Source organism: Cinclus cinclus, chromosome 6 (assembly GCF_963662255.1).
Source record: "Cinclus cinclus chromosome 6, bCinCin1.1, whole genome shotgun sequence".
Taxonomy (NCBI): Eukaryota; Metazoa; Chordata; class Aves; order Passeriformes; family Cinclidae; genus Cinclus; species Cinclus cinclus.
This window is the reverse complement of record NC_085051.1, coordinates 10,949,383-10,961,564: the sequence shown is the minus strand read 5'-3', so window position 1 is coordinate 10,961,564 and position 12,182 is coordinate 10,949,383. Positions and strand designations below refer to the sequence as shown.

The 12,182-nt window shown below is 40.5% G+C and overlaps 1 protein-coding gene across 2 annotated transcripts in view; it reads left to right on the top strand.

Moving 5' to 3' along the window:
• The window catches only part of AMPD3 (adenosine monophosphate deaminase 3), a 29,395-nt gene extending 19,728 nt beyond the window's left edge, over positions 1-9,667 (top strand). For both annotated transcript variants that reach the window (XM_062494227.1, XM_062494228.1), the window contains 7 exons: positions 594-757; positions 1,908-2,034; positions 2,848-3,011; positions 5,038-5,158; positions 7,142-7,315; positions 8,393-8,503; positions 9,435-9,667. In XM_062494227.1, coding sequence (XP_062350211.1) covers positions 594-757; positions 1,908-2,034; positions 2,848-3,011; positions 5,038-5,158; positions 7,142-7,315; positions 8,393-8,503; positions 9,435-9,611 — 1,038 coding nt within the window. In that variant the 3' untranslated portion in view covers positions 9,612-9,667. The remainder of the gene's footprint in view (positions 1-593; positions 758-1,907; positions 2,035-2,847; positions 3,012-5,037; positions 5,159-7,141; positions 7,316-8,392; positions 8,504-9,434) is intronic.
• Positions 9,668-12,182: the final 2,515 nt, after the last annotated feature.

Sequence of the window (12,182 nt, the reverse complement as noted above, 5' to 3'; positions counted from 1 at the left end):
TTTAGTTGGCTACTGGTAGTTGCTAGGGAAGGGGGAGCTAGGGAAGTACCTCAGCATAAATCTGCATCTGCGCATGCATGCAACAGGCTTCAAATTAATTTCTTAGAACAAAAAAATCAGTAGTTTTTGCAATGCAGTAGATGTCAGCTCTTCTTGAAAATATGGTTTAAAATTACTTGCTGTAAAATTGCTTACTACCACAGATTCTGGGTCAGATTCTCCATTGTTCTGCATACTTTATATAGACATTTGCTGTAGTTTACATAGTCTAATTTTGATTTATCAGTCTTAAATGTAGGTCTGACAAAGGTGCCAGTAATGCCTGCACAAGAACATTGTCCTTTAAAAGGTGTTAGAGTTATTCCCAGTTACATGTACAACTAAGTTATGCTCACATATTTGAGCTAGCTTTCTAGCAGAATATTTAGATGCCTAAAATAAAACAATGGATTGAAAGACAAGAGATTCCCTTTATCTTTAAAGGCTGCCAATAGAGGTATGTCTGCTCTGAGGAAAATGCAGTGATAAATATATTTCTAGCTGTAAATGATCTTAGTGTCCATATTAAAGCATATATATTTATTACTTACTAGGAAGTAGCCCGTGAACTAGAAGAAAGTAAGTACCAGTACACAGAACCCCGCTTATCCATTTATGGACGGTCTCCAGATGAATGGCTGAACTTGGCAAAATGGTTCATTAAGCATAAAGTTTATTCCCCTAATATGCGCTGGATAATTCAGGTTCCCAGAATCTAGTAAGTAATCAGGAGCTCTTGGTAATCTTAATAGTTTGAAATAATACCAATGACTTAATTTCTGATAATATTTAGATGGCTTATTAGCTGTCCTGTAGTGCTATTTATAAGCAATAGCTCGGGAGATTTATTTTTGACCATTGGTGCAGTTTTCCTGACAGTCTGGGGGTGGAAGACAAGAGATGGGGATTGAATCTACTCTTTATGAAGCTATTCAAAACTACTCCACTTTAATTATTTGTACATCTGAAGGTACTGAAGCCAAAAATTACAATTGGCTGAAATCAAGCTGTATTCAAAGACAAGTTAAAATACAATTTAGTAATGAAAATAAATCAACTCTTGAATTCCATGAAGGAGTAGAAAATGCTCTGTCAAACTGTTATCATCAAGATTAGTGACTCAATGACAGTGATTCTGGAAACAGACTGATGATTTCCAAACTTAAATTCTTATCAGTTCTTAGTTTTTTTAAGCATCCTTTGGGACTTTATTTCTTTGTTTCCAATACTGTGAGTTGTAATGCAGTCTCCCCCAATAATTTTGGCAGACTTTGTAGCTGAGCTTCATGTTTTGAAGTGTCACAGTTGAAGTATGACTAGAGAAGGATCAGTCACATGTATCCCCCAGCGTGTGCCTTTCACTGGGGAGAAAGTTTCTCTCCTTTAATTCGTTACATAGCAATTTCTTATAAGCATGGCATTGTCAGCACTTTGAATAAGTCATGCACTTAGTGGCACATGGAAGTACTATCCCTTTTTTCTGAAAGGCTCAGTAAAGCACAGCATTTTACTTTGATTTGGAGTAGTTACAACTTTAGGAAACAGAATGTTTCACGAGAGGTAGCTCGTTATCTCCCGTTAGTACATGGATGTCTGTTGGGGACAGGGTCACTGCTCTATGCCAGCATCAATACCCCTGCATGCTGTCTCTATTTCTGGAGCACTTGAGAGCTTCAGCAGAGCCTGGATGAAGCAGAGTGCCAGGCAGCACAGGAAACAGAGCACAGAGACAATCTGCCCTGACATAACCTTTGAATTTCTGAATCCTGGTGGAACTGAAGCTCTAGAATGTACACAAATAACAGAAAATACAAAAGTGAAGGACAATACAAGCTTATTAAAGAATGTGTCTATTTTTTCCCCTTCAGTGACATATTTAGGTCTAAAAATATTCTGCCTAGTTTTGGGAAGATGTTGGAGAACATCTTCGTACCTTTGTTTGAAGCAACAATCAATCCCAAAGACCACAAAGAATTGCACCTATTCCTCAAATATGTAAGTATGTTTGGGTTTTCTTTCTCACATGAAATGGATCCTCTACTGCTCTTTTTTTTTTGGTCCACAGCTGTTCCCAGATACTGAAAAAGCTTCCTTCTCCACAGATTACTTGTGTTATTATTGTTCCCAAGCCCTGACACATAATTTAGTACAAGTCTGTGTGAGGTCCTATTGTCACACAATCTGTTTATTTCCTCAGAAACAGCTCAGCAGCTATTTATTTGTCCATTCATTAATGACCAAAAATGTTTGCATGCTCTTGTTCATCGTCATCCAGGATGGGTCCTTTGAGCTGCTTCTGAACTGGCCTCCAAGAAGGAGGCAGGTGAAAGGAAGCATTGTGTAGATGGTGATGGAACTCAGTAGAGAAGTGGGGATGTAGCTGCTTGCACAGGGTTAACACAGACATTTCTGAGTGTGCCTCAAATCACAGCTCTGAGGTTTGCTGGGAGCCTCTTGCTTTCAGCTGCTTATCAAAGACAGCAGATGAATTCAAAGGATTCTAGTCTGGATCTTAGGCAATCTTGCAGCTCTGTAAACCCCCACAGGAGCCTGAAGGCTTTTCTGCACCTGGGCTTCCTGTTTGTCTCAGAAGGGAAAAGAAAAAAAGGGTAAAACTTTGACAGAACACGTTATTCCTGCTGTGTGCATGGTATGGTAGGATGCAGAGCAGCAGGACTGCTAGGATAGGGATGGAAATGAAGGAGGAGGGACTGGATGCTTGTTCAAACAAGTCCTGAAGCAAGGGTAAGTGATGCTGAAGTTTCCTTCTTGAAGCCCCTTACTTCTGTGAATTTCTTCTCCCCCCAGGTGACTGGCTTTGACAGTGTTGATGATGAATCCAAACACAGTGGCCATATGTTCTCTGACAAGAGCCTTAACCCTGACCTCTGGACCAGTGAGAAGAATCCCCCCTACAGCTATTATTTGTATTATATGTATGTGAACATCATGTTGCTAAACAACCTTAGGAGGTAAGTAGATACTTTCCTATTTTACAAGCTCTCAGAAAATCAATATCTTGCTCTCAAACTGTCAGTGTCAAGATTACAGATCTTCTGAAGCAAGGGTTATTTTGAATTATTTAGAAAGTTGAGTACTTGAGATATTTTGAAAACACTAACTTCTAAATAGTAAATACTAATAGAATTAATTCAAACAAAAAATTCAGAAACTGTAGAGGCACCAGATTAATGTCTTGGTTTGATGTTTGTGTGTATTTTGGGGTTTTTTAACACCAACAAGCATATACCCAACAAAACAAAAGAAGGAAGCCCACAAAACCCATTTATTGACCTTTGCTTGGCTTTGCAGCAGATTCCCAAATACAGTATGCCTGGCTGTCTCCTGGTAATTTAGGAGACACAAAAGTAATATTGTGACACACTGGCTTATGGGGTGCTGCATTCAGAGACAGACCAAGTAGGACACAATTTCAAGCTGCACATCCAGCTAACTTCCTTTAGCAGGCTTCTTGACTCGTTCAGTTTTGACACCAACATCTGGGCAAGTAATGCAGGGAGTTATGTGACATCAGACTGTCAGAGCAGATTTTGGGATCAGGCTCAGGAAAGCCTGAAATTCAACATGAGGTTATGTTGCTAAATTTGCAGCTGACTCATTGAGTGACCTGCACAACTGACTCCAGCTGAGGCACAGTGAGGTTATCCACTGATATGAGAGTGTCATCACTTACCCTGAAAGGGTTTGGTTAGTTTCATTTAGATATTTAGGTTATTTTAGTTATTTAGAAAAAGTTTTGGGATTTTTTTCTTACAGAAGGTGCACAGATTAGTCATTTTGTCATTTTATCCAAGTTAGCATTACAATATTATTTCTTCTCTTCCACTGCTACTTCAAGCATTTCTTTATCATCCTGTTTGAGCAAAACTCATAATGCAAACACCCACCTTAAATTACCTTGTATGTGCAACAATCAGGCGTAGTTGTTAGTTTTACTTCTGTAATGGAAAGGACACACTACAGCAGATAGCTAAGTCATCCCTTTCTCCTGACTTCCTGTACATTCTCTTAGTCTACATGCTTTTTGTATTCTGTAGACAGATTCTGCCAGAACTAATGCATTTATTTTTCACCTCAAGATCATTTTGACTACTGTATTAAAATGCCCCAGATAATCATTAAAAATTGTTTACAGCTGAGATACTGACAGAATTCACCAATGAGTCACTAACTGCTCAGCCTGTTAATCTGAGTGCTTGAGTCAACACAGCCCTGACAAGACTGTTTTATATTCTTGGTAATATTAGCAAGGATGGATTACATCCTCACATCAGGAGAAATGATACCAACTTCCACCCTAGAACTGCCTTATATTCTAGCACTCCTTGTTGAAACTGTGTTTTAAACATCTCCAAAACTTGTGGGACATTTGTGTGCACTGAATAACAGGGTCCATTGTAATCCCGAACCCAACATCACTTTTAATTGTAGATAATGTAGTACAAGAAATTACAGTGGAAATCTGGTGTAATAACTAACATTCTTAGATCATCTCTGCTTCTGAGGGTGTGGTTTTATACTACACTTAACCTGGTGAGATGGCAGCCTCTGATCACACTAGGTACTGTTGGCTAGCTCTTGGCAACGTGCTTCCCCTTCTTCCCTCATTCTGAACCAGGAATTTTGCAGCCACAGGTTGCATGGGTTTACTGAATTTTCTATCTGTCAGTTCACTCCACTGAAATACATTCAGTAGCTGTTCACCCAGTGGGTAGACAATAACTAAATGAGATGTCACTGGAGAAGGAAAGAAGACACAAAATAGGTCTGGTGGTGGAAGGGGCTTGGGTAGAGGGACCTGTCTGTCCTTTTGAGCAGCCCACTACAGGTAGGCCTGCAGAGATGCCACATCAAACCGTATGAGAATGTGCAACTTAATTTTCTTCTTTTTAAATTCACATATTACTAGCAACTATATACCAAATAGATAAAGAACAGTGCTTTCTTTTAAGTGGAACTTGCTTTTAATCTCTTCAGGGAAAGAGGCATGTGCACTTTCCTGTTTCGCCCTCACTGTGGAGAAGCTGGGTCTATCACACATCTTGTTTCTGCCTTCCTGACAGCAGACAACATCTCTCATGGATTGCTCCTGAAGAAGGTATTGCTTGGTTGCCCCTAAACTAATCACTGTGTGCTCAGACATCCATCACTGGTTCAAACAGAAGGCACCAAATTGACATTTTTCTGGGCAGCCCAAAGTTAATTTTGGGCTGCCCCATTAATTCACTTCCATAGCAAGGCACAAGTAACTCTTCAGTTTGGTCAGAAACTCCATTCAGACCCCTCCAACACCAGAACGCATGGACCTGTTGGAGGGAGTCCAGAGGAGGCCATGAAGATGCTCGGAGGCCTGGAGCACCTCTCCTGTGAGGAAGGGCTGAGAGCATTGGGGCTGTGCAGCCTGGAAAAGTGAAGGCTCCAGGGAGACTTCCTAGCACCTTCCAGTAGCTAAATGGGAGTTACAAGAGAGCCGGAGAGGGACTTTGTTGAAAGAGGGTAGGTTTAGATGAGATATTGGGAAGAAATTCTTCCCTGTGAGGGTGGTGAGGCCCTGGCACAGGTTAGCCAGAGAAGCTGTGGATGCCCCATCCCTGGAAGTGCTCCAGGGCAGGTTGGATGGGGCTTTTAGCTACCTGGTCTAGTGGGAGGTGTCCCTGTCCATTTCTGGGGGTTGGAACCATATAATCTCTAACGTCCTTTCAAACCAAAGTAGTTCATGTTTCAATTAAATAAATAAGCTCAACTGAACTTCCTATTCTTAAGCTACAAAAAGACAGCTTTGTCTTCACAGGAAGATCAACTGTTCAGATATGTCAAAGACTTGGCAGCACTCATTTTTGGTTACTCCAAGCACAATTAAAATTACATTAACAAAGCTTAAAACTTTAGACTTGCTACTGCTCCCTGGTTTAGTCCCAGAAGAACTTAAGGAAAACTCTCATTTTTTCCCTACAGGGGCAAAAGTAATTTTCTCTGATTGGCATTTCTCTACTTCAAAGTTTGTTCAGAAGTTCTTAAAGGATTTGCTTATTTTGATCAAGAAATTCAATGTAGCTGTTTAATACAGCAGTATTTTAGATAGAACAAATGTTCTATGACAGAACAAATGTTATAATTCCTGCCACATTCGTTAATGAAAACCATCACTCAAACCATCCTCAGGGCACTGTTTCATAATTAAAAAAATTGGTCAGTGGGTGGCAGACTTGTACCGAGTTTACTGTAATTTTTCAGGAGTTCCCTTATGAATGAGTTTTTTTCTTGTTAAGGCTGGAAAATTCTCTGTATTTTTCAACATAACCCAGAACAAAGGAAAAATGTACCTAAAATCATGTCTGATACTATGCTCACAAATAGTAATATATGAAATTAGACCCAGACAGAGTAGAAATAAAGCAGCGTGTGACCAAAGCATTCTCTTCTTCCCTCTCTCCCGTGTGAGCTGGTGTGATAAGATGGCATATCAGGTACTAATAATAGCAACAGTAATAAAGGCACTTGTCAGGTGGCATAGCATAATAATAGAAACAGTAATAAAAGGACTTGTTAGGTTCACAGGTTGGCTGAGGCAAAACAGTAATAAAGATGATGTGATCACAGATTATTTGTATTATGTACAACAGCAACACATGACTTTTCGTTAATTAAAACTTTTTTTTCTCCTAAAATTTATCTATTGGACTGCAACTTTGGAAATAATAAAAAAAAAAACTGGTTAGCAGTTCTTGCTCATCTCTTTTCTGTGACTTTGAGGTTTTGGAGGAAGGTATGCAGCTGATATCAAGCACAGTGTCCATAACAGTCATATGGTCACTAACTAATCTACAGTAATATTAGTCACTGTATTTTTAAAAAGATGACACTTGTATTAAGGAACATAAGTTATTTTTATAAAGATCAGTAAGATTTAAAATTCAGACTTTTAAATATTTCCTGGAGAAATCATGGTTCACCATCAACCTATATTTTTTGATCTTAAGTGTTCCCCCTGTAGTGCTGTTTCCATTTTATCTAAGGAAAATCCTTCTCTTTTTCATTATCCCACAGTACCATTAAATGCTGACTGTGTTTTGTTTTTCAGAGTCCTGTCCTCCAGTATCTGTATTACCTTGCACAAATACCCATTGCTATGTCTCCACTTAGTAACAACAGCCTATTCCTGGAGTACTCCAAAAATCCACTACGGGAGTTTCTCCATAAGGGACTGCATGTCTCCCTCTCCACAGATGATCCCATGCAGTTTCATTACACAAAGGTAGGAATTGCAGAAAGCACCAGCCTTGAATTTGGCAACAGCACCACACGGGTCCAGAATGACCTGAAAGCTGTTTTACTTCATTGTTTAGGACATGTGTCATGTCTTTCAGTCACTTCATTCATTCTCCCTCCTCATTCTCTGTCTACTACTCACTGTTGGGCTTCAGAAGGAAATGTCTGATTTCCTAATTATGTTTCTTTTGTACTCTTGCCTCTCCAGTGTTGGCTGTTGAAGTATAAAATGAAGGATGAGGCTGAAGGGAGGTTTGAGCCTTCATAAACAATCCTCTAGAGTGCCAGGAAAGTCCAGTTTCCTTACTCTAATAAGTCTGGGGAAGTACAATCCAAAAACACGATGTGGAATCTCAAGATGACATATGAGCTGCTTGCTCAGTGAGCTGAAACAGATTCCTGCCCTTGGGTGGCCTGGCAGGACAGGAGTTCCTGGTCACTGGCTGTGATGCCCTCATTTGTGGCTGGTACCAATTTGAGCCATGCTGTGCCCAGAGGCATGGGCACACACATCTGTGGCTCGGCTCCGTGTCCCAGGACAAGCCAAGCCCTGCTAGCCTTGCCCCGGGCTGGCTGCTGGCCCAGGCCCCGGAGCTGCTGCTGGCTGGGGCACTGGATGCAGTCCCATGGAGTGTGCAAGGTCCTGGGCTGGGACAGCCTGTGGGGCCACACCTGCCTGCCTGGCAGGACAGCTGGAGCCAGAAATTGCCCTGCTACCTGTCCATGTGCAAAATCACTCAGGCTTTACAAATGGGTGCTCCAGGGTGTTTCTGTACCCTGGGGGCTCCTTTGGAATTGCCTAAGAAATGCCTCCAAGGATCTGGACTGCAGGCTGCAATTTCCTAGGCTAAGCTAACTGGATATCCAGTGCCTATTACTTATTAACCAGGGTCCTTGGGAAATTTGAAATGAACAATTTTTCTCATAGTAGTTGTGTTTTTAAAGTTTCAAACTTTCACAGCTGTCTAAAGAGCATGTATAAAATCCTTAATTAGTAATGAGTACGTATCCCCATTTATATCTTATTTGCATATAATTTAATATATGTAATTTGGTGCTGCAGGAAGCTCTCATGGAAGAATATGCTATTGCAGCTCAGGTGTGGAAACTAAGTACGTGTGACTTGTGTGAAATAGCAAGAAACAGCGTTCTACAGAGCGGATTGTCAGATAAGGTAAGTATGGCTGGAAAACCTCTGCTGTGAATATTAGGGCAAGTAGGAACCCAGAAGTCAAGTCTGAACACTGAATAGCAGGTGTTTAGTGATGTATTTGTGCACACCCCTGTCCTCTTTTCCAGAAATAGTCACAAAACTATCTGCTATGCAGTCTTATGTTACAAGTAAGGTAACATTACTTTTCCCCATTAGCTTTGTTTTGGAATTCTCAAAATATGTAGAGAGACCAGATGCCTGTTTATACTCAAGTTTTCCTTCCAGTAACAAACTTTTAATTATTTGGGCGATATCCTTCTGCCAGTGACTTTCTACATCATGTCTTAGCATTAAGTAAAAACAAACTGCCTGTCATAAGCAAGACATGTTTTTGCTTAAAAGGGAGTACTACAGAAATTATTCTGGTTTAGATAGGCAGTCAGATTAGATTAAATTCCCTTTTGGTTTTAAAATTCTGTACAGCCAGGGCTTTCTCTAGGATTTACTTCAGAGCATTCTCTCTTCTATGTCACTTTTTGAACATTTCTCTGAAGGAACTGGTATTTGAAGGGGCTTCATGAGTATATTCCGTTGTTTCTTCCAATATTTCCTAGTGACAACTACTCATTTTCCTCTTGTGCAACATTTAACCAACAAAAGAGACCTAAGCCTCTTTTTGCCCTCTCACATGCAAGATGTGGCAGTGAGGGCTGAACACTAACACAGAGGGTTTTAGCAAGCCAGACTGAGTGCACTTTTGAGTGATTATATGGATAAACTTTGGCCTTAAAATCGCCTAAACTGGTTAAGACTCTGAGGAAGAGTTCAACGGCCAGCTGGTTGAAACTGCTCTTTTCACTTGTACTGGACTCATTCAACTATCACTTCTTTCTGCAGTAAGTCAAAGCAGTTGAATTGACTTCTTCCTTTTGACTTTTAATCCCGTTCACAGGAAAAGCAGAAATTCTTAGGGGTGAATTATTGCAAGGAAGGGCCTGAGGGAAATGACATTCGAAAGACAAATGTTGCCCAGATCCGGATGGCCTTCAGGTACGAGACTCTGTGCAATGAACTCAGCTTCCTGGCTGATGCCATGAGAACAGAAGATATTTCTACTCTGTCCAAGTAGTTACAAACTCAGAGAAACCAGAACATGTCCCTCTTAAGCAGGATAAGATGCTAATTAACCTCAAATAATGTCTTTGATGCTACAGAGACAAAACTGAACAGAACAAAGGGAGTATCTGTGGAAGGTAAAACGGCGTTTGCCATCACCTGTTACTGCATTATTCTTGTTGCAAAGATTTCGGTTTCTACGAACATTAGGCTTTTTAAGATTGCTGTAAATATTAAATGCAAACTCGGAATCGTGTACTATTTGTTTCATACTGTCTTAACTGTGCCCTGCAGTGTAGCCTGGGAAACCAGAGAGAATATCTGTAGGGCAGCTGTGCTGTGCACCTGAGGATCCCACAGATGCTGACAGCACACACCCACCTGGGTTGGTCCTGCAAGTCTCAGTACCAGTCATGGCTTTTAACACTTTTAAACTTTAATCCTTTATTCATTAGCAGTTTCTACGGGGTGCAGAGTTTTAAGGCTACCCTTTCATTCTGACAGTTTTTAACTCAATGTTTCAGCAGTTATATTGGAAAACAAGAAAAACCAACATCGGGTAGTCTTGTTCAATGACTAATTAATTTCTGTTGTTATGTAGGATGTCAGTGAAGAACAGCAGATGAATGCTTTTTAATCTAGCAAGTGGAAAACATGGTGTCAAAATCACTGTTATACATTGTAATGAGTCTAATTACATCATGAAAATTTTGCCTTCAAAGTTAAGAACAATTTTTTTATTGCTTTGTAATGGGAATATGTGGATATGCCCGTTCAAATTACTTAGAAATTTATGCAGATAATTCTGGTTGCATGTAAAGAGAAATTTTTTACTTGAAAAAAGGGAAGTGTTCTTATGAATCAGTGGTAGAAATGCCAGACCTGGTTCTGGTCCTACTTCTGACATATTTTTACACATTTGTTTTAGTCTGTATTTTAGTCGACTACAGCTGAATGGGAAGTCAAGCTGTCTATTTATACAGAAGCCAGCCCACTTGAAATCTGTCATTCCAAATCATGTTATGTTATATTAAACTATTTATTTATGAGGAAGTGGTTAGTAAAATACAGCTACTGGAGTATTTATCACTTTCTGTCTTCTTTCTGTTTCATCATCTTTATGACACAATACTACTCCTTCAGAAAGGATTAAAGGTAATAACATGATGTCACCTATGTATTGTAGAAGCTGCACACAATTTCATGCCAACAAAGACTTGAGGCCAGGGTAGCAGAGGGTGTGGATGCCCATGAGTCCAGCAGAGCAACTCAATTCAAAGGCCTGCAGTCCCTGAGGGAGGACCTGAGCCCAGGATTACACCCCTGGCTCCCTAATATCCTACATAGGGACTCTGGGCTTCTTCAAACAGGCATTTGGCATTCATGCATAAAAAGCCAGTAACTGATACTGGCCCCTGAAGGTTCACCTGACCTTGATCCCTGCATGTTGTGCTCAGTTAGATGTCTTGTGCCACTTTTATTTCCTAGGTCAGGTCCTTCTCCTGGAGCTTGGGCACCCTACAGCCTTCCTGTCAAGAGCTCTTTAGTTCTCACTTGCCCTTGGAAATGCAGCCAGAAGTGGCAGTGGTGACACCACCAGAACCAAAGTGGGTTCTTTAATAGCATAAATGTAAAGAGGCATTGAGGACTCTCTCCTTAGGCTGTGAGAGTTCCAAGAGATATCTACAGGAACACCTTTTTAATGTTTTGCTGTCTTGACTGGAGATTGCAAAGAAATAGCACTATGTAGGGGAGGGAGGAACTCACCTCCTCTTGCTATGCAGCCTTGCAAGAACCCCCTGAGAGAGATAAACCTAAAGATGTCAGGAAGCAGCCTGGAATTAAGGCTGCTCTGAAGGAGTCCAAGGCACAAGAGGGAGAATTCTGGCCATCCACTCACCATCACAGTTAGCCAGTGTCATGCACAGGGAGCTGCTGTGATTATAGAGGCTTTTCATCCATAACCAGGGCTGCAGACAGGTGGTGAGAATTTGACTTCAGCTCTTCAGTGCCCCAGCCTAGTGTCTGCAATATGCCAGCTTTGGTATTCCTTGTACCCCTAAAAATCATGTGAAACTGATGCTGCCCAGCTGTAGGAGAGTAAAATTGTCCCAAGTTCTCAGTCAGCAGCCCCTGCTGGCCTCACTGTTGGGAACTTTACCAGCTCACAGAATGTAGTCTCATGATAGGTGTCATTTTGCTTAGGATGAAGTCTGAGAAAGTGGTTTAAGCTGTTCAGCTGCATCAAATGCAAATGTATTGTTTTTATCTTGTTTTTCTAACTTCCTAATAAACTGTTACCACCATAACATTATTTGGGAAAAACATCAGCATCCAGGCTAAATAAGCACCATACTTGGTATGAAGAATCTAAATTTTAAGTATTTCCATCTGATAAACATTGCTTTACTTGGGTTGTTTCACCTGAAGATTGCTGCTTTTGTTGTCACTTACATGTCTTTTTTAGTTTCCTTAAAATTACACCAAATTTGTGTATATATTTAATGCCTTTTCAGCTTTCCTTACCTCAGGTTCTAAGTCTGTAGCTGTTACTGAAAAAAAAAAAATCTTGATTTGCATATTC